The sequence below is a fragment of the Hylobates moloch genome, unplaced genomic scaffold, assembly GCF_009828535.3.
Source record: "Hylobates moloch isolate HMO894 unplaced genomic scaffold, HMol_V3 SCAFFOLD_8, whole genome shotgun sequence".
NCBI lineage: Eukaryota > Metazoa > Chordata > Mammalia > Primates > Hylobatidae > Hylobates > Hylobates moloch.
Window position 1 is genome coordinate 117,012,434 of NW_026652283.1, and position 22,488 is coordinate 117,034,921.

A 22,488-nucleotide genomic window follows, 5' to 3' on the forward strand; every position below is an offset into this window, starting at 1 on the left:
AATATTTACTATTGTACATTTTGCAAGTTGCCATTAGGAACAATGATGCGTTACAAAAATGAATGTGCATGTACACATGGATATTGGTTATACTATTTGTGATTTCAAGTCTCAAGGGAGTATGTGGACATCAGCTGAAAGTCACTGTTCTTCTTGTTAATGAAAGGTAGTAATTTAAGGGTTAGGATTGGATTTAAGGTTATGATCATGACTTAATCCCAGTGCTTCCCACGCCAAATGCTTAGGAGGTGCTCCTGGGATCTAGCTGCAATTTGCTTCAGGTGCAATGTGAATGATAAATGAACTTGTTTCTGTCTGCATCCTGTTGGAACAGGAGGCTTGGCTTTTTCTCAGGCACCTCTTTTTTATTCATTCCCTTTAGGATAATATAACTCTATCTTTTCTGACGTTACACGAGTTGTTCATTGTGTAGTGAAAACACATTAACTTAAAACATTTTTTAGCCTTAATTGCCTGTTCCTTATAAAAAGAAATATTAAACTTTTACCAATTTCAAACACAGCATGCTCAGGTTAACTTTCCAATTAGCAACTTCCTTTACTTTGAAAATCTCATATATTTCTAAGAAATATTACATATGATTAGTCTAACGTAGTAACATAATAGTGGAATAGACGTGATCTTAAAATCTATATTAGCTGTGTGATTTTTGACAAATAACTTTCCCTCTGTTTCCCACCATTTGAAAAAGGACTAAAAGTTGTAAGTGACTCCCAACATTAACAATCTAATACCCTATCATCAAATCTATATTTTCAGCGGAGAGCTTTAAACTTGCTGCTGTGAAGTTTAAGGGAAATAGCACCCATTACATATCAACCCCATCATTTTCTTCTGTCGGCAAAACTGCAGACCCTGCTTGGGTTGTAGTAATACGGTGACCGCCATGTGAAAAACATGTTTCTTGGTGTTTTCTTTTAAAAATGCCAAATATAGACCTTAACCAGCTGTAAGGCAGTGCTTGAGGTGTGGAGACACCTGAGGAACCTGTGGGCTTTCTCCCTCGAGGTGGGCCCACCATCAGTTTTAAGCAAGACGGGCAGTCATCTGGAACTAGGAAAAACTCCTTGCCCTCTGGAGGGAGTCGCCGCAGGAACGTGGGTTTTTTGTTCATATTTAAAGTTGAGTCCTCTAGAACCGAACAGTCCCAGTCATCTGCCGAAGGTGCCCTCCCAGGCCCCCAGCTTGGTCGCGCCCACCTGGAACCTGGGCATAGAGCTATGAAAATGCAGACCCGCACAAGCGCGAGGCCACGCCGGGAGACCCCCGCCCGCCAGGAGTTGGGGCAGGTCCGGCCTGGGAGAGGGATCGGGGTAGGGATGGTGACCCTGAGTCCCGCGCGGCAGGGGAGCGTCCCCCAACCCCCGGCAGGGGCGAGGGCCACCGCAGGTGGGGACGTCAGTGGGCAGGCAAGCGGGGACTGAAGCTCCGGGCTCCTTCGGGCTTTGTTCCGTCACGAGCCGAGCCCTCCTTTCCGGAGAAGCCAATTAGATCTCCGACGGAAGAATCATCCGACCTGCGTCCCCCACCGGGAGGGGGCTCGGAAGGGGCGGGGCCCAGCGCTTGGCTCCTCGGGAGCGCGGCCGCGGGCGGCATGGGGGAGTCCCGGGCGCCGTCGCAGAGCCCGGCCCCGCCCTCGCCAGGCCCCGCCCCCGCCAGGCCCCGCCCTCGGGGCTTCCCGGGCGCGCGCAGCCCCGCCGTGTCCGCGCGCCACGCCCCCCTGCTCGCGGGCCGCGTGCGGAGCCGCGCGCCCGGGAAGCTCCGGGACCGTGGCGGCGGGCGGCGGCGGCGCAGCCCTCTGCGGGCCATGTCCTCTCCGGCGGTGGCGAGGAGCTCCCCAGGAGGGAGTCGGGAGATGGCCCCAGCGCCGCAGGGCGGAGGCCGGTTCTGGGAAGTGGGCGGCGGCAGCGGCCATCGGCTGGAGCGCGCGGCCGCGGAGTCGGAGCGCTGGGAGCTGCTGCTCCGCCGCGGGGAGCTACTGGCGCTGGGCGGCCACCTGAAGGGCGCGCTGGAGGCGTTCGCGGCTGCGCTGCGTCGCGGGGCCCCGGCCAGGCCCGAGTGCCTGGGCGCCCTGGTGGACTGCCTGGTGTTCAACTACCGGCTCCGCCACGGGCTGGGCTGGAGCGCGGCCCCGGGTGCGGGCGCTGACGGCGGCGCTGGCGGGCTCCTCAGATGCCTGGGCTGCCGCGGCTTCCTGAGCGAGCCGGTGACCGTACCCTGTGGCCACAGCTACTGCCGCCGCTGCCTGCGGAGGGAACTCCGCGCCCGCTGCCGCCTCTGCCGGGACCGGCTGCCGCCCGCCACCGCCAGTGCCACTGATGCTGAAGGGACCGCCCCACGGCCGCCGCCTCTGGCCGCCGCCATCGCCGCCTCAGACTTCAGAACCAGCGTCGTCCTCAACCACCTGGCCGAGAAGTGGTTTCCGGGCCAGCGCGAGCGGGCCCGGGCGGCCGGCAGGCTTGGGGAGCTGCTGCACCAGGGGCGCTACCGGGAGGCCCTGGCCGCCGCCTGTGAGGCGCTGCGAGCAGGTGACCGCGCGGCGATGCGGCGGGGCCGGGCCGACCGCACCCTCCTGGCCTTGAGGGCCGGGGACCCGGAGCTTGTCTGCGCCCCGAGAGTCTCCTCTGCTTCCCCATGGCCTCTGGGCCACTGGCGTGTCGGGTCTCGGGGTGCTGGGGGGTGTGGGAGGGGGCGGCGCCCCGGGGTGCTTCGGTCACAATGGGGATCGCCCTGGGAGCCGACTGTGACGCGGCGCGGGGAGGGGCGCTCGGCGCGGGGTTCCCTCGGCCGCGGCCTGGCTGTTGGGCGCGCGCTCCGGGCGCGGAGTGGGTGACCCGGACCGAGGCCGCCCCGGCGCGGGATGGGTGGGAGCTGGGCTATCCCGAGCGGCCGCTCGCTTCCTGCCGCGCGCTTTCCGGGAATTGGCTCTCGGGCCGGGCCCGCCGCGGGGAAACGACTGCCGGAGCGGAGAGAGAATCCCCCGCGAGGGCAAGTAGGCCGGGCAGGCGGCGTCTCCCTTCCTCTCCCACAAAAGTCACCGGGACAATTGGGAACCGCGGGAGGGCAGAATTGCATAAGCTGGGGGCGGGGGGCGTTGTGTAACGGGTGACGTCCGGTGGGCGTGGCGGGAGCTCCGCGCGGGCACCCGGCCCCGGGAGGCCCCACAGACCGCCGGGCTTGGGGCGCGGGGCGGAGCTGCCCCGGGTGGTCCCTTGCTACCTGGAAATGCCTGAACTGGTTCCTCTTGAAAGTTTTAGCTGGCCTGTTTCAGATCATGCTTATTTCCTATGTACTTTGCAGTGCACCTAGCTTATGGCAAAGATGAGAGGAGCTCCCTGATCCAGAGTTCTTTGCCACGCTTCTCTTGGCCTTTCCACTTAGGATCAGGCTGTGGGGAAAGGCCTCGTAGGTCTTGAGTGCATTTTTTAGTCTCCAGGAAGCAGCCTCGGACTCCTAACCTAGGTTAGCGCTTTCTTCTTAAGGTGGTTTTAGGCGCTGAAAGGGGGCAGTGTCAAGCTTCTCTTATGTAAAAGGAAGAGTTGTTCTATAAATCGGTAGTACTCTACCAGGGGGATTTTATCTCCCCTCTCTCAGGGGGCATTATCTAGAGCAATATCTGGAGACATTTTTGGTTGCCACCTCTTGTGAGGGTGGTGCTGGTACCGACATCTAGTAGGAGAGGTCCAGGATGCTGCTCAGACATCCTACGAGGCACAGCAGGATTCCCACAACAAAGAATTATCAGGCCCCAAGTGCCACTGTTGATAAACCTTGTGTTACGCGTATTTCAAGATTTTAGTGTCTGTCCATTGGCATGAAATGATAGAGGAATAATCCCCAAGAAAATAGACATCTAGAATAGTAACTGACTTTTGGTATTACAGGTAAATTTATAGACTGTAACTGAAAGGATCATCTTTCGGGTCATCTTTTGTCCCAAGTGCTTAGTCATATTGAACTAATGTCAAGATCTTGCGTTGTTTAGTATCTTTAGAGTTCGAAGCACAAACCCCGGAGATTTTTGTATTCTTTCAGTGCCTTTGTGAGGAGTAGGCAGGTATGAAATAGAAAGATAGGCTCAGAACAAAAGAAAAGTAATTGGAATACAGAATTCTGATACAGATGACTCTGCCTCTCTGGGTGAATGAAGTAAGAGAAGAGAAACTGGACTCAGCTGTACAGACCACCTAGTAACTGACCATGTAGTTATTAATGATCCTGTCATTATTGTTGGTAATGAAAACAGATCTTCACTATAATTTCTTCATATAATTCTGGTGTGATTTTTAAAGCGAGGAAGGAGATGCCAGGCAGTGAAGACTTGCACACAGTCACCCTGTTAACTGGTTGAGGGGCAGTGCTGTATCTTCCCCTTCTTCTAAACGTTGGTCTAGGGTTCATCCTGCCTTATAGCACGTGTTTAGTATACATATCCAAGGAAGTTTTTTTGGTCACTGAGGCTGAAACTTAAGGACAGTACTACTGATTTAGTGATTTGACCTTAAATTAGGGGTTTCACAACAATGCAGGTCCTGGTCCATTGAAGAACAGTGCGCACTTTTGCTAATTGAGGTCTAGCGTAACATTCTGTGACCAATAATATTTTAATTAACAGAGATTCTGGTTCTTGGATCGAGGATATTATGTTTAACAGGAAAAGGCTCTGAAAGATGTAATCTCTCCTTTTTTCAAGTTGCATAGATTGCATATGAGGATTTTGCCCACTTAGGAACTTAATTCTACTTTTGCAGGAATAGAACCCAAGTCTTCTGACTTTTACCGCATTAGCTTATTTTTTCCTCATTTTTAGTTTTCAAGAATCATTAATTCCATGCTTGAAAATGTCTGAATGGCACTAACGAGGATAAGTTTTTTAATCTTTTGTATTCTTATTGTGAAGTAACAGGAAAAAAATCTCAGAGCTAACAAATTAGAGTTGGTAAAGGACCGATTTATAAGTGTTTCACAATTTATGGGTGTAAATCAAAATGTTAACTAGTACAGTCATAAGCTGTTTGTACAATCCTTAAGCTTTAACTTCTTTGGAATTGGCAAGTTAGGCATTTGACATGTATTTATATAACTGTACAGTTGTAGTTATTAATGATCCTGTCATTGTTGATAATGAAAACAGATCTTCACTATAATTTCTTCATATAATTCTTATAATGAAACAAGTAAATACTATTAACTAGAAAAAATCTAGTCTGCAGTTAGCCCACACACATCCAAACTTATCTCTGCCAGCAGCAAAAGAAAGCTTGAAAACCTTTGCCAAAATCAGAAGTTTCCCATTTAGATTACATAAGTTTCTGTTGAATTGAAATATATTTAGATAACATTTAAACCATTGATCTTTTGGTATTAACTCTCAGATGTTTCATAACTTTCTGTCTTTTTAGTATTCAAGGATATTATGTAAAGGTTTTCCTGCACTGAATCCCTGTGCTTGAGCCTCTTGAAATGATCCCACTAAGCCATGCTGCCTGCCTTTTGTGTTTAATGTTTTTTTACACTGACTTGTCTCCTTCGTGTGTTCACCTCTCCCCCAAAAGAAGACAACAGAACAGTATAATTTACAGTTTGTACAGGTTAAAAAAAAGTAATAAAGGTTGTGGGGGGGGACATTTAGTTTTAAAATATTTGGGTAAGGAAAATTTTGTCTTTAATATTCTGTAATCCTTGACCAGGCATGGTGGCTCAAACCTGTAATCCCAGCACTTTGGGAGACCGAGGCAGGCGGATCACTTGAGGCCGGGAGTTTGAGACCAGCCTGGCCAACATAGTGAAACCCCGTATCTACTAAAAATACAAAACATTACCCAGGCGTGGTGGTGCGTGCCTGTAGTTCTCACTACTCCAGAGGCTGAGGCAGAATTGCTTGAACCCGGGAAGTGGAGGTTGCAGTGAGCTGAGACCACACCACTGCACTCCAGGCTGGGCAACAGAGCAAGACTCAGTCTCAAAGAAAAAAAAAATTAAAAATAAAAATATGATCTTTGACTGTTACCCAGTATTTTTACATTATTTGTATTAATATCATTTGATCTTCACAGAGAATTCTATGGAGTACTGTAATATTATCCTCAGAGAGAAAGTGAGGCACCTATGGATAGACATGCGGCGTGGCTTAGTGATTAAAGCTCTGCATGCTGGAAGCTGACACCTGGGTTCCAATCCTGACTCAGCCCTCGGTTGTCTCCGACCTTGTGCCTGTTGCCTAACCTGTCTGTGTTTTGGTTTCCTTATCTGAAAAATGAGAATAATCTCTACCTCATAGGGTGTTGTGAGAATCAAATGAGACAAAACATGCTAAGTGCTTTAAATAGTGCCTGACACAGAGTGAATGCCCAGTAAATATTAATTAAATATTTTTAAAATATAGAAGTGTGTTATGGCTAGAAGGGGATTTCGCTGGAAGTGGACTCTAAACCTTGAGATTTTACATCCTGTTCTGTTCTATCACTTGGTAGAGAGTAACGATTACATCCTGATTTTAGTTTACACATGTTAACTAGCAGTTTAGCATTCATCAATAAACTATAGATACTGAAAAGCTTTAGCTATCAGAAGATCAGTCAAATTATAGGTAAATGCTGAATACATTTAAAGAAAATGTAGAGGGTTTTTATTATGTTTAGTAACTCAACTAGGTTAAAATGAAGAAATTTGAATTTAAACATTACAGTAGTTTCCCCTTATTTGTGGTTTCAGATACCCACGTGGTACAGTATGATAAAATATTTTGAGAGACCACATTCATGTACCTTTTATCACAGCATATTGTTATATTGTTCTATTTTATCATCAGTTATTCTTGCTAATTTCTTACTACACCTAATTTATAAATTAAAGTTTATCATAGGTATCGTAGTATATATAGGGGTTGGTACCATCCAAAGTTGCAGGCATCCGTGGGGGTCTTGGAACGTATCCCCCTCAGATAAAGGGAGGCTCCTGTAACTTATTTATGTCCTTACTTATTGTGCAGAGGACTTGAAACAGTAAACACTGATGTCTGTGTGGTGATTATAGTTCACAATTATTTTTATTTCTATTATCGTAATTGATCCATACACAAACTCATGTGAGATAGGAGGGCAAGTATTAATATCCCTAATTCACAGATTTAAGAAAAGTTCCAAGAATTTTAGGTGACTTTCTTAAGGCAAGTAAGTGACCAAGTTAAAACTGAAAGCAGAACCAAATATGTGCATATTGATTCTAAACACAACGTTTATTTAAAAATTAGCACACAAAACATAAATCTAAAGTATTCTTACTATTCAACAAATTTTTATTGAGTAGCTACTATATACCAGGCATTGTTTTAGGTGCTAGAAATACAAAAAGGAGTAAAATAAAGTCCCTGTCCTTGTAGAGTTTGTATTTTTTGTTTCTTTTATAATTGCAGCAAATTGAAAATCCCTAGAAAATGGGGTTTACTGCTTAATTGACTTCTACTTAACCAAGACTATATCTCTAATTATTTTCTTTGATTCATAAGGTACTTTAAGGATTTTTTTTTCTTAGTGCCTCAGGGTTACTAAAAAGATCAACTATAACGACTATTGATATAAATGATAAAAAAACTGATTCAAGTGTCCCATTTCAAATGAATAATTTGTTTTTTAACTGTTTTTCATTCATCAAATGCAGAATTTACCAAAACTGAATTATCTTAGATTTCTAGTTATTTATATATTAAATTTTTGTTTATTCAGAATCATTTTTCTGTTTGTTGGAATATTTCTAAGAGGCTTGGAAAATCTCAAGTAAAATTTTAAATGAATTTGTATAGTGTTCTGCCTCTTTCCAAAGGTATTTCTCAAAATTGGAATTGTTTTATTATTGAAGTTGAATGACTTCAGGGAATTCTAAAATGCAAGATGGAAGCTTCTGTTTGGTTTTTTCTTTCCCTTTGGTAAGGTCTTTTGCTTCCCCTCCCCTTGACCCACCTTTGTGCTGTCTGTTGTCCAGTCTGCTCTCCTGATCCCTAAAGATGTTTCTTATCTAGGCTACCATTTATGTGGGTAAAAGACAAGGTAGAAAATACTCTTCTGTATCTTGTGTCAATGGTTAATCTAATATCTTTCTTCATCACTTTGTATTGAGATATTTTGGAATGTTATCAACAGTTATTATAGATGGAGCATGTATGTCCTAGGTGTGGTGTTAACTGTTTAACATGCATTATCTTATTCAATCCTCACAGCAGTTATAAAATGTAGGTGTTTTAGAGGTAAGCATATTATAGATGAGGAGAGTTCAAAGCGTTAAACTACCAAAAGGGGATCTGAACCCAATTTCTGAATCCAGTGTTAATGATCTTACTATCCCAAACTCCTACTCCTGAACATTCTTAATCAGTGATCAGCAACTTATCAGTTGGCAGCTTTGAGCTCAACCCTGGTAACCAAGTCCTACTGTACTGAACATAATGAAGCAATAGAAGCAAAAAAAAAAATTGATATTCTTGTTAGCCTTTGCAAATTTTGATAGCTTGATATATAAATCTAAGAAAAAGACACTGAGAAAAATGAGAAAAAGGATATAAATAGACAACTTTCTACACATCCCAAATACTGAATAAACACAAAGTTTTAAAGGTCAAACTTAATGAAGAAATGGAGGTTGTTAAAATTACGATGCTATTTTTAATTCATATATTTCTAGCAAAGAGAAAAAACACAGCTTGTGGGAGTATAAAATAAAGTTTTTATTGGGGTTGGCAGAATGTGTTGGAAATGTTGTATATCTATATAACTTTCTAGGCCCAGTGTGGTGGCTCATGCATACAATGCCAGAACTTTGGGAGGCCAAGGAGGGAGGACCACTTGAGCCCAAGAGTTTGAGACCAGCCTGGGCAACATAGTGGTACCTAGCTGTACAAAAAATTTAAAAATTAGCCAGGTGTGGGGGCATGCACCTGTAGTCCCAGCTACTGAGGCTGGAGGATCTGTTGAGCATAGGAGGTTGAGGCTGCGGTGAGCCATGTTAATGCCACTGCACTCCAGCCTGGGCTACAGAGTGAGATCTTAGATCTTTTCTCAAATAAATAAAGTACAGTAAATAAGTAACTTTCTACATACTGTATAGCAAATAACTAAAAAGGCAAGCAGATACATAAAGATAGATAGACTTTTGTTATACTTTTTATACTGCCGGAAGTTGGAAGTAACTTAATTTCAGAGTAGGCAGAGTAGGAAATTTTTAAATAGGTTGTTTATATAGTAGGCTATGTTGCAACTATTAAAAATCATGTGGACTAGTATTACATGGAAGAAAAAAGCAGATTATAAACAGCATATATAGTATATTTTATAAAACTACATGTTAAAAATGTACTCTACACATAAAGAACAAAAATGTATGGGAGGCTGTTGTTTTCGACTGACCTCCTGCACTAGGCACCAGCAGACCAGACAGAATTAGAATGGAGGCCCTTGTGCTGAGTGCCACATAATCAAACTGAACTTTGAATTTGAACTGAAATGAGCCAGTTTTCTAAAAAAGAGAGAGAGAGATTTCAGTCAACCTGAGTTAGTGAAATAAGAAAGTCCTCTCTGTTTTAACCTGTAAAGAAAGTTTTCAACTTTAAAACAACCAATCTACTTTTTGTCCCTCAATTCTGCTTTCTTCAGCCCTTTTCTGCCTAGAAGGCTAACCTCCTCTACTTAGCTCATTAGAAGACCCATTTTATAGAATGAGCTGTTGCATGTTTCTAGAATCACAAATACAAGTCAATTCGAACTTTAAATTTGTGGTAATTTTTTTCTTTTGTTAATACCAACACTGGCTATTTCTTTGTGATGGGAAAAAGATAGTTTTTAACTCTTATTTCTATATTTTTCAAATTTTATGAGTAAACATTTTTTAAGCTTTTGTGATTTGAAAAAAACTTTCTTGAAGGTGAACTAAAGAAACAACTTTAAGACCTGTTACTAACTATGGCTCCCTAAGGATTGGAACAAAGATAGGAAACCATGACTCTAGAATAGAAAACTCTCTCTTCAACCCATGAAATAAATGCTTTGGACAGCTGAAGACTGGATTCCTCAGACGGTGTAGCAGTCTTATTTAAATATTTTTACTTGCCGAATGACTTACAAATAATACTGGGTATAGAAGAAGAGAAAATGGGAACATGAATTGAGCTTAAGGAATCAAATTTTAATGAATTTTCCCTAATTCAGGAAACGTTTATCAAAGCCGGGATCTGAGGATAAAAGGCAGGAAATAACAGGGAGTTCAAAAATCTTTAAATTAAATTACTTTAATAAATGCTGTATATATACAATGAAGGCACAGAATCATAATAGCAAACACGCGATGCTTTCAGTGTACCAAGCCCTGTTCTAAGTACTTTGCACCCATTAACTTACTCTCTAGAGTAAGCCTTGGGGTAGAGACTGTTACCAACATATTAATAGCGTGGAGGTAAACAGCTAGAACTCTGGAGGTGGCTTCCTGAGTTAGAATCTCGAATCCACCGATTACTAGCTGTATGATCATGGGCAAGCTGCGTATACTCTCCACTGTTTCCTATAAAAATGTGGACAATCCTAGATCCACGTAGAATTGTGCTGAAGATTGTAAATCATTTAGAACAGCACATAGTGGTGTTAATAATGTTTTAAAAGCCCCGGAATTTTAAAGCTAAGGAAATTACAGTACAGAGATTACTTGTAATTTGCCCCAAGTCACAGTGAGTAGGTAGAGGAGCCAGATCATGCTCTTAGTGGTTATCATAAATTGTGGAGGAAGACCCAGAGCAAAGCATCTTGAGAGGAGATTGGTGAGCTGTCTTGCTGGATGATAAAAAGTTATCAAGATAAAGAATGGTATGATAAGGGAGGAGCTCAGCACAGGAAGGAGGCATGAAATAGAATGGTATGCATGGGGCAGTGTGGGTAGTTAGGTATATTTGGGACTTTGAGTGAGTGGGAAGGCTCATAATGATAATTAGGGCTGGAGAGATGGGCAGGAGCCAGGCATGGAGGAACTTGTACTAAATAATACGTTTTTTACCTTGTGGATGGTAAGGATGTAGGTAGAGTAGAACTGAAGGCAGGGAGATCAGTTAGCAAGCTATTGCAATAGTATTAGAGATTTGGGGAGACTAACCCAGGGTTACTAGCAATAGGATTGGAAAAGGGCAGATTTGAGGAATATCATAGGAGGTGACATTTACAAAGTTGATTCTGATTTGGGAAGTTAGTGGTGTCAATAATAGAGAATACAATGAAAATGCTTTTTTGGTGAAGAGTATGCTGAGTTTGAGAAAAAGTATGGCAGGCAGTTGGAAATTTGATGAATCTGAAGTTAGGGTGAAAAATCAGGACTAAAGATAAAGATCAGGGAGTTAATTAAATCATGATGACTAGCACATCTGTCCCTGCTTCTGGTAGATATGGAAACAAGACCAGAGATATTAAGTGATTTAGAATAAGGTCACAGAGTTAAGTACCACAGTCATATTCAATACAATTAGCCCAAACCATGTTGTCTTTGGATTTTGTCAAAGTTGTCAAAATTTTGACAACTTCTGAAATTTTGTCAGTTTCAAAAATGGAAAGTACATAATATGCCAGGCATTTGCCGGGCACTACAGATACGTGCAGTAGTGGAGTGAGCACCCGCATCTTCCCTGACGGCGTGTGCAGTGAGGTGACTCGTTCTCTCCAGTGTCCTCAAGGTCACCTAGAGAGCATACAGTAAATACTTGTTGACTCTTTCAAACTTAAGTTAATGATACAGTCAGGACTGATAGCCATTTTGTTGTCTTTCTTGAAAGTTTACATGGAAGGCAGACCTTGTGTATGCTTTTCAAAGGAGCTCATTTAGCGCACTTGGCTCTTAAGAATTTGAGATCAGTAAGTGTCATGGTGCTAATCTTTTTTAAAAAGTATGAAAAGTTTGAACTCACTTGATGGGTTTGTTTTTTTTTTTTTTTTTCCAAAAAAATAGTCATTCAAAATAATCCGTTAACATTGGAAATTCTCAATAAAAACATTATTTACAAGGAGTTAGGGAACAAGAGTTTTAAAATCTGGCTCTTTTTATCTCTACTTAGGGCGTGCATCTTCTCTTCTTACTCCAACATATACTGATTTTTTAGGACCTCCTGTAGGGAGATCTCAATATCCTGAATTTTTCTGTGTGGAGAAGGGAAGGAATATGTCTTTTTTTGCTTTGGTCAGAGTGGATACATTTTATAGTTTGACTGTTTTTTCAAAGACAGGTCTTCTGAGTTCCTTCTTTCACTGCTTTCACTGCTGCCGTAAAGGAACCGTATAAAGGTGATTGAGCAGTGAAGGCATGGATAAAAGGGGAAATATTCAACAGTTCTGAATGTGCATGGCATCAAATATAAAGGAGTGAGAACTTGATGTATAAGAAAAAAATTGAAATTAAAAAAATAAAAATCCAAGAATGGGCTACTTGTTGCAATAGTGAACTCCTTCTCGCTGGAGGTACTAGAGCGGAGTCTGTCTCAACGATGCCATTGGAAGCATCCCAGCTGTGGGTGGAAAACTGCACTTTCTGAGCCTAGTCCTTTATAGCCTGGAGTTTTTGATGCTGATGCTTTTACTACTCGTTCTTAGACTATTTTGCCATACACCGCTCTGTTTTCTCAACTCCAGTCGTACTTGACAAGTCAATGTTGCATGATGCTGTTTCACAGTAAAATTTTCTAGCTAGATTATAAGCTCTTGAAAGACAGGAATAATGTAAAACATTTTTGAATACCTACAGGGTCTAGGTTTGTTCTAGGAACTCTTAATTCTTGATTGATTAATCATGTTGAACTTTTAATTCGTATGCATTTTGTTCAGAGATAATTTTTCATTGCTTTAAGAAGCACAAGTCAATGTATTCTAGACGTGTCTTTTTTTAAGAAGTAAAACATATTTTTATAAAATATTAATTTTATTCTTTAAATGTTTTCATTAATATAAAATTGTGGGAACATTGTAATCCCAGTTCTCAGGCACCAGTAATTGAAAGAGTCCTTCCTAAATTAATTGCTCAAGTGAGAGTTTTCAATAGAAAAGCAATCATCTAAAAACTAGAGTAAACCCGGCAGCTATTGATGAATTTTATTAAATTTTATTTAGAGGCATTAAAGTCTTTATGCCCATCTTACAACAAATACCTTATGCTTTTAAAGATCTCAAAGATAGCTTTAAAATAAGAGTCAAGTTAATGTCATTTGTCGCTATATTAAAAATTAATTTCTTGCTTGGATATCAGTTTTAGAATCTGTGTACCTGTAGTAACTGATTGCAGTAATATCGGTGAACCAGCTTAGTGTCTGAAATTCTGAATGCCATAGGATAATAATTTGGCTTCTTAAGTACAGATGTAGATGATAGTGAAATGAATCACAAAGCCTTTTTTCTCAGGAGTATTTTAAATTAAATATATTTTGAATTGGGCCAGTACTGTTTTTGCTAGTGGCAGGAATTAAAATTTGATCTCTTAAAAGCTGACTCTTATTAACCCATTTCCTCCAGAATCAAGACTACTGTGTACCCTCATAAGATTGAGCCTTTATCAGTCCCTTGTCACTGTGGGAGTTCCACATGCAACAGTTACACATATGGCAATTTTTATAAATGAGGATTTAGTAAGTAGGGTAAAAATATAAGATTTACTATAAAAAGGCAAATCTAAACATGTAAGAAATATGTCTTTAAAATCTTCATAGACTACCCTTTGTTAAAAAAGTTTTCTTAGGAGTGATTATTCTTATTATAAAAGTATTTACAATATTCTGGAAAACAGTTTCCTCCACTAAAATGATCTACTTTACAATGATTTGATACAACTTCTAGATAAGATTCAACATGTAAAATGGGTTGTGTCTATACTGCCCTTGGCTTATAGACTTTAGTTTGGTGATTATTAACCCTGGAATCACTAAGTCCTTTCTTAATCTGGTATGATCATATTTTGTGGATTATGTAATAATATTTTAAAAATAATCATATCCTTATAAAATATTTATTTCAGAGCCCAGTGACTTGATTGTAAAAATTTACAGAGCAGAATCATATGCTGGTCTCCAAGAGTTTAAAGCAGCCATAGAAGATTTAAATGCAGTTCTTTTTCAACTTCCAGATTGGCCTGAGGTAAAATTACTGTTTTATGTTTGCATAAATTGTAAAATTTCAACTATAGGGGACATGCATTCATTCACAGTTAGGAATTTTAACAAAGTAGTTGGTTGACTCCAAATAAAATACCTAGTGCTCTAGAAATATAGGTTCAGCTAGGTGCAATGGCTCATTCCCCTAATCCTAGCACTTTGGGAGGCTGAGTTGGACAGATTGCTTGAGCCCAGGAGTTAGGGATCAGCCTGGGCAACATGGTGAAACCCCATCTCTACAAAAAAAAAAACACAAAAATGAGCCTGGCATGGTTGTTTGTGCCTGTAGTCCTAACTACTCGAGAGACTGAAGTGGGAAGGTCACTGGAGCCCTGGAGATTGAGGTTGTGGCACTGAAGTGTCACTGCATTCCAGCCTTGGTGACAGACCCTGTCTCAAAAAAAAATCTAGGTTTAATATTTTGCGTGGATGAGTACCATCTCACAATTTTTTACTTTTCTTTCATAAATAAGGAACAAACAATTCATGGTACAGGAAAAAAAAGACTTTGTTATACAAAATGTCTGCAAAGAAATACAACTTGCCATGTTGTGAAGATGGATACAAACTGGACTTCATTGAATGAGATTTATTAATGGAAAGAGAATAGGTTCTTAAAGTTGGAAACTTTTTGGGGTATTATATGGTAACTAGGTGATTAGGCAGTGATTTAATTCAGAAGATAGGGACAAAGGAAGTTGCCTTGCCCATGTGGCTTTTAAAAAGACTTAGGAATGTGTGTAACATACAATCAGTTTACAGATTCTCCTTTTTATCAAATTGTCAAGGCAAATTAGTCCAAATGTGTTCTTTAAGATAAAAGTTACTTTTTTAAGTGACTTTTTCCCTCCATTCAAAACTGTGTCTTTGAGGACAGTGTAGTAAGGCTGCTCTAAAAATTATAAATTAATTAGAGAAATGATACGAAATCTCATGATGGCATGGCTGTTTAGTACAAAGCAAATATATTCAGAATAAGAGGGCAGTGGTCGGTGTGCGTGGCTTTAAAACTATTGAAAAGGAATCTTCTGGACTTACCACAGAAGTGATATAATCAGAAAGGTTTCTTCAGCCATTAAAGTGGTAGCTAAAAAACTGTTTGGCTAGAATGTTCTTTAGGCTCCTTTGATATTATTTAATACTAAGAATCTCTTTCATTCTAATCACATAAGCAAGGAACATTTAAAGCTTACCAGTTGATACTTTGTTGGTGGGCCAACCCACAAACTGAATTTTGGGTTTATCAGTGATAATTAGTAGGATTCTAATTTTTGTGATAGAGTTTGCTGAACTCACATTATGAAGGAGAAAAGTGAAAGAGAAAATAAGGGATTTATGAAAAGTATCATGTCTGTAAGTACTTTCTTAAAAAATAGCATAGGCAATTGTATATTCCTCATAACTTGGAAGAAATTTACCATATTGCCCTAAATCTAAGGCAAATTTTTTTTCACATTTTAGTATTTCTTTAATTTTGATGGATTCTTAAAGTCAGTATAATTTTACATATAATTTCCTTTTCCCTCAAACAGTTCTTATTAAATCAATAATATTTAAATCAGTAATTTCCTTAAAGTGTGGCGACATGGTATTTCTGATGCTGCCAAGCTCTGACTTGGTGTGAAACTTTGGTCAAAAAGTCATTGTCTGGGCCTCAGTTCCCCTGTTAGTGCTTCTCTAGGGTAGTGTGTAGGTATGCCTTTAAAATGCTTTGGCCTCAATTATTCAGAATTTCAAAATCTACATTTCCTTTTCTTGTTTGTTTGAGACAGAGTCTTATTCCGTCACCTAGGCTGGAGTGCATTGGTGTGATCTCAGCTCACTGCAACCTCCACCTCCCACGTTCAAGTGATTTTCGTGCCTTAGCCTCCCAGGTAGCTGGGATTACAGGTGCATGCCACCACGCCTGGCTAATGTTTGTATTTTTAGTAGAGGCGGGGTTTCACCATGTTGACCAGACTGGTCTCGAACTCCTGAACTCAAGTGATCCACCTTTGTCAGCGTCCCAACGTGCTGGGATTACTGGCGTGAGCTACCGCACCCAGCCCAAAATCAGCACTGCTGAGCAGACTGTTGTTTTTCTTTACTTGGTAATGATTTTTTAAAAAGCAGTTCTTACCACAAAGGTTTTATATATGTGCTTTTATTGAAGGTCTACTTCAGGAAAGGAAAAGTACTCTGCGATGCCGGTTTTTTAGGTGATGCCTTACAACTCTTTCTTCAGTGCTTAGCCCTTGATGAAGATTTTGCACCTGCAAAGCTGCAAGTACAAAAGGTAATCGGTTTACCAACAATTACAGTTCAAGGTAGGGTAAGATACAGACAGGTTTAAAAAAAAAGTGCTAATAAAAGTTGGAATAAGAACATAAGTAGTAAATAAATCTAACTTAGGAACGAGTGTGACAATTTGAGTGGTTTTCAGGTTCATATACGTATTATATTGAGTTCTTATTGAAATCGAAATATTTCATTCACAGATATTTCAGTGCATTTTTTTGGTTAGTTTTCTAATAGTTTGTTCAATCTGAGCCAGACTGATGGTCCTTAATTAAGCATTACTATCACGATGTTCCTGCTCAGAAGCCTTACTGCCTGCCTTTTGCCTTTTACTTCGGGTCTAACCTTTGCTTACTCCCCAGGATTGCCAATAGTATTGCCCAGTCCACTTGTTTTGCCTTATTTTTTTCAATACTCCATGTGTCACTTTCTATACATTGTTCTACTTGTAGTGTGTTAGTAGTTATTAATTTTTTGAAATAGGACATGGGGGAAGGAAGGGAGCTGTCTGATGAAGTGACTTTGGGAAGTGTTGGGTTAAGCCAAGTTAATTAGGTTTCTCCAGAACGTTTCATAGCTTTTGATATGCCAGCATGAAATAAAATAGCACTCAGCTCTTGCAAGACTTATTCACAGAATATCTTCAAAAAATTCTTTGAGAAAATCTATGGTAATACAAATTCAGGGTCCCAGTCATGATGCTCTCCTCCACATACTCAAAACATGCCACATTATTTATCACCGTTGCAGTGTTTCTTAGAGTGTGGCTTTTTGTCAGAATCGTGTGGGGATCATGTTACACCTAAAAAGTCCTGGGCCCACCAACTACAAGTCTTTGATTCAGAATCTCTGAAATTGGAGCAGTCATTTAAGAAGCATCCCAGGAGATGTTTATGTACCCTGAAGCATGAGAACTTTGAGATTATTCTCCGATCTCAACCCCCTTAAGAATCCAGCTGGCATTGGTATAGCCTCTGTGAGATTTGTTTGCATATACATTCTAGCCCACTGATGTAAGAAGAAAATGTTTACTATTGTCTGTTTTCTGACTGTTCCATGTTCATTAGTGTTCTCTTCTTGGTAAGATTGCAAACTTTAATTTTAAGAGCATGTGTTTCTGCATTTTGCATGCTGCCAGACATCCTTCTATTTCTGTAACTCTTTGTTTGCTGGTTAATAGGATCAGGTAGATGCAAAACAAATAATGCTTTAGAATATTTTGTTTTTCTCCAATATACTTTTTCTAAGTTGTCGTATAATTTACATATAATAAAATGCATGGATTTTACACTTCAGTGAGTTTTGAAAAATGTATATATCTGTGTAACAGCATCCCAATCAAAACATCCCAATCAAAACACAGAATATTTCCATCACCCTAGAAAGTACCTTCGTCTCATTCAAAACAGAGAATATTTCCATCACCCTAGAAAGTACCTTCATCTCCTTTCCAGTAAATCCTCCATCCCATGCTCCTAGAGGCAACTACTGTTCAGATTTCTGTCACTGTAGAGTAGTGTTGCTTATTCTAGAACTTCATTGGAATGGAATCATAACAGTATATACTCTTTTGTGTCTGGGTTTTTTTTTTTTTTTTGCTGAACATATTTTTTAGATACATCTAGTCATTTTTTATTGTTTTTTTAAGTATTCCATTGTATGAACATAATGGAATTTGTGGTTTTCAGTTAGTAGTGATTTTCATTTGGATTGTTTCCAGTATTTTTTCCTGATGTAAATTAAGCTGCTATGAGTATTCTTGTACAAGTTATTTTGTGGACATATGTTTTTACATCCCTTTGGCAAAAACTTAGCAGTGGAATTGCTGGGTTCTAGGGTGGATGTGTGTTTAATATATTTTTTAAAACAGGGGAAATGTAAATGTGTATATAGATTTTTAAATGTTTGCTTATTAAATGGAGTATTTGAGCACCTACCAAAGATACATGCTTTTATCTACATTGTTTATATTTCCATGAATGATCTGTGATTTATTCTGATTTTTGTGTATTTGAAAGATAACAGCTGAAAAACCGAACCTCCAATTTAGACTTTAATATGTGCTGTACCTATAAATACAGTTTGACAACCAAAAATATCAGAATCCCTTTCATTTTATTCTAGCTGCATTCTTCCCCTATCTTAACCTGTTTCTGTTGGAGTTTTAGGCACATTCCTGAGATAAGCACCCAGAAATTTGATTCTCCAGCTGTCTCCCAGTTTATTTCCTCGCTAGTATAGGGAAGCTGCCATGGGGTGCTCCTAACCAAGTATTAGGCAGCAGTAACTGCCCACACAGGTTAGTTATTCAGTGAGAGATTAAATTGAGTGTAAGTACAGGGAATTTTGTAGTTTTGTAGTTAGAAGTCCAAGTTTAGTTTGCATGAGTGCCCCAAGGCCAACTTCATAAATATACATTGAGGTGAACCATGAACTATTTTGATAGGGTAGGGCTCACTAAGATTCAGAGATAAATATTTAATATTTCTTTTAAGATCTTTTTATAGTCTTTGTGTTAAAAGATCAGCCTTTATCCTGAGACTTACTACTCCCATGCTTTCCTTTCAAAGTTTTTTTTTTTTTTGAGACAGAGTCTCGCTCTGTAGCCCAGGCTGGAGTGCAGTGGTGCAATCTTGGCTCACTGCAAGCTCCGCCTCCCGGGTTCACGCCATTCTCCTGCCTCAGCCTCTCCGAGTAGCTGGGACTACAGGCGTCCGCCACCACGCCCGGCTAATTTTTTTATATTTTTACTAGAGACGGGGTTTCACCGTGGTCTAGATCTCCTGACCTCGTGATCCGCCCGCCTCGGCCTCCCAAAGTGCTGGGATTACAAGCATGAGCCACTGTGCCCGGCCCCTTTCAAAGTTTTGAATCGTTTCTTTGCGGATGATTTGATCCCATGAGGCACACCTAGTTTTGCAAGACTTTTGAACTTACAGTGTTGCTTACCTTGTTCCCCTCCTGCTCATTGAAAAAATGTCTCCTACAAACTTTCTAAATATTCTTAATTAGGTAAATTTATACAAAATTATCCTTAACCAAATATTTTATATTTTCTACCACTTTTAATATTTCTCTTACAGATTTTATGTGATTTATTATTACCTGAAAACTTAAAAGAAGGCCTGAAGGAATCTTCCTGGAGTTCTTTACCATGTACTAAAAACAGACCTTTTGATTATCCTTCAGTGATGGAAGAGTCTCAGTCTCCCAGTGAACCTAGCCCAAAGCAGGTATGGGGTGAGACAAGGTTATCATGAATTTAGTGTATCTATTTCTTTACAAGTTAAGATTTTCACTTTCCTAGTTTCAAGTACTAGCACCTACTTAAGTACTTTTAACCTGGTTAGTTATCTTAGTAGAATTTTTTCCGTAGCCTTTATTTTACACTAAAATCTTTCATGTAAAATATTTGCTAATAAATCACAGTTTTAGGTTACATGAATGTCAGAAAACTTTTAGTTCTTTAGAAATATGTATAGAACATTGCATTTATGTTTCCTCAGGGTAGGAACAGCTGTGTTATAGCATAACTATTTTTAAACCTCATTATAAGATAAGTCAGCTTGATTTCTAGGGCTGTGTAAGTACAGTCATCCCTTGTATCTGTGGGAGATTGGTTCCAGGACCTCTCACAGATACCAAAATCCAAGGATGCTCAATCCCTGATATATTAATAAAATGGCACAGTATTTGCATATAACTTATGCACATCCTCCTGTATACTTAAATCATCTCTAGGTTACTTATAATACCTAATACAATGTAAATACTATGTAAATAGTTGTTATACTGTATTGTCTAGGGAATAATGACAAGAAAAAAGTCGATATATGTTCAGGCTTTTTTTTAGAATATTTTCTATCCCCAGTTGGATGAACCCACGGATGCAGAGCCTGTGGATACGGAGGGCCAACTGTGCTGGCAAAAATCATTTACTTGTCACAGTGTTGGAATCAAGTTAGTGCTATTAAATGAACATTAAAATGAGCATTATAAGGCATTGAAATTTCATTTCAGTTTGATTCTTGGTGAGAGGAATAAAGGATAGTAAAGAAATACAGTTACCTTTGTTTATTGTATTTTTGTAGAGTGAAGAAATACCGGAGGTCACTTCAGAGCCTGTCAAAGGAAGCTTAAACCGTGCTCAGTCAGCACAGTCTATAAATTCAACAGAAATGCCTGCCAGAGAGGACTGTTTAAAAAGAGTGTCCTCAGAACCTTTTCTGTCTGTTCAAGAGAAAGGTGTTCTGCTGAAAAGAAAGTTGTCTCTTTTAGAACAGGATGTGATTGTAAATGAAGACGGAAGAAATAAGCTTAAAAAACAAGGAGGTAAAAATTTTGCTCTACCCTTATGTAAAATAAATTTATTTAGTCGGAATAGTCTTTAAAGTTTTTCCTAAAGAAGAAAACCCCATGTGTTTGTTTTAATAGAAACTCCCAATGAAGTCTGTATGTTTTCCTTAGCTTATGGTGATATTCCAGAAGAATTAATCGATGTCTCAGATTTTGAGTGTTCTCTCTGCATGAGGTAAGCACCTAAAACTTTATAGAAGATGAATACTTTATGTTAGTATACATAAAATACAGTGTAGATAAAGGTAATAATAGACAATCTAAAGTAACACAATGTTGGAATAAAAATCAAAAGACATAAATTTTAGTCCTTGATTTATCTTTCATGCCTTGGGCAAATAACTGAATCTCTGAACCTCAGGTTTCCTAATTTAGAAAGTGGGGTCAAGCTTTGCATAGCCTATATCTCATTGTTATGAGAATCACATGGCTTCAGTATAAAAGGAATCTAGGAAATTGTGAAGTACTAAGAAAGTTATAGATATTATTATTATTGAAACTTACCTATCTCCATGGTTTCAAATTTGGGTATGAATTCTAATTATGTATTTTATGTATATGATCCTATCTTATTAATGTATATTAACCATACAGTCTTTTTAAAGTCACATAAGGATAAGGATTTCCATTGTTCAGAATGCTATAATTCTAAAAGGCTAAATGTTTTGAAATAACGTTTCTCATTTACGTGAATTGTGTAGGATCAAAAGATTCATACGAGGTCAGGAGGACTAGTGCTGGTCACACTAGGCTGGTAGCAGTTACATTCCTGAGCAAGGCTTAATTCTGAGCCTTGGTTTCTTCATCTATGAAGTGAGGGGATTCTACTAAACAGTTCCTAAAGTACCTCTAAATCTATTTCTAGCAAATTCAAAACTATCATGTTTCAGAAAATAAGTAAAACTAGTTTTTCTGTAATGTTTGAATAATACATTTAGTATTAAGCCTAACGTTAGGATTCAACTGCATTATTTATTAGATCATTCTTTTTATGAGTTTTATATCATAAGCCTCTTACAAACCTATTAAGGAATCATTTTTAAGTTGATATTAAAATAGGAATCTAAAGGCTATACAAAAGCTAACTAATAATTTTTAATGATGTATTTTACATTATTTATTTTGCAGAAAGTCTTTGAAATCTGGTATGTATTTTACATTCACTGCACATATCAGCTTGTACTAGCCACATTTCAAGTGCTTAGTAGCCATAGTGTCCAGGGGCTGTTGCGTTATTCAGGACAGCTCTAGGCCCTTGGCTCTAGGCCCTTGGCAGGAGGCCTTTGTTGATGGAGAAGTTTTAAAACATTCTGGAGGGTATGGTTACACTTATCACTGCCCCTTCCCTCCTCTCCTGCCTGCTGGGCCCTCCTTCTTCCTCCTTTAAATAGAGATTAGTGTTATGGTTCTATAGTAGTACAAGCTTTTCTGTGGATAGTTTAATGTGAAAACTAACATGTATCTTGGTTGATTTCAGGTTGTTTTTTGAGCCAGTAACAACCCCTTGTGGACATTCATTCTGTAAGAATTGTCTTGAGCGTTGTTTAGATCATGCACCATATTGTCCTCTTTGCAAAGAAAGCTTAAAAGAGGTAAATATTTGTATACGTGTTTGTTGGTCTTAAGTTTGGTGGCATGGTTTAATTTCTGTTCAGCCGTAGAAATAGTGATGATCACGT

The 22,488-nt window shown here is 39.8% G+C and overlaps 1 protein-coding gene across 4 annotated transcripts in view; it reads left to right on the plus strand.

Annotated features, from left to right (window-relative positions):
• Positions 1–1,722: 1,722 nt before the first annotated feature.
• LONRF1 (LON peptidase N-terminal domain and ring finger 1) overlaps positions 1,723–22,488 on the plus strand; it is a 34,804-nt gene continuing 14,038 nt past the window's right edge. For 2 of the 4 annotated variants that reach the window (XM_058442001.1, XM_058442002.1), the window contains exons 1-7: positions 1,756–2,549; positions 14,041–14,159; positions 16,329–16,451; positions 19,537–19,686; positions 20,545–20,785; positions 20,888–20,984; positions 22,287–22,401. In XM_058442001.1, coding sequence (XP_058297984.1) covers positions 1,829–2,549; positions 14,041–14,159; positions 16,329–16,451; positions 19,537–19,686; positions 20,545–20,785; positions 20,888–20,984; positions 22,287–22,401 — 1,566 coding nt within the window. In that variant the 5' untranslated portion in view covers positions 1,756–1,828. Of the gene's footprint in view, positions 2,550–14,040; positions 14,160–16,328; positions 16,452–19,536; positions 19,687–20,544; positions 20,786–20,887; positions 20,985–22,286; positions 22,402–22,488 lie in introns of all 4 variants that reach the window. The other 2 variants (XM_032162442.2, XM_032162443.2) reach the window with 2 other exon arrangements.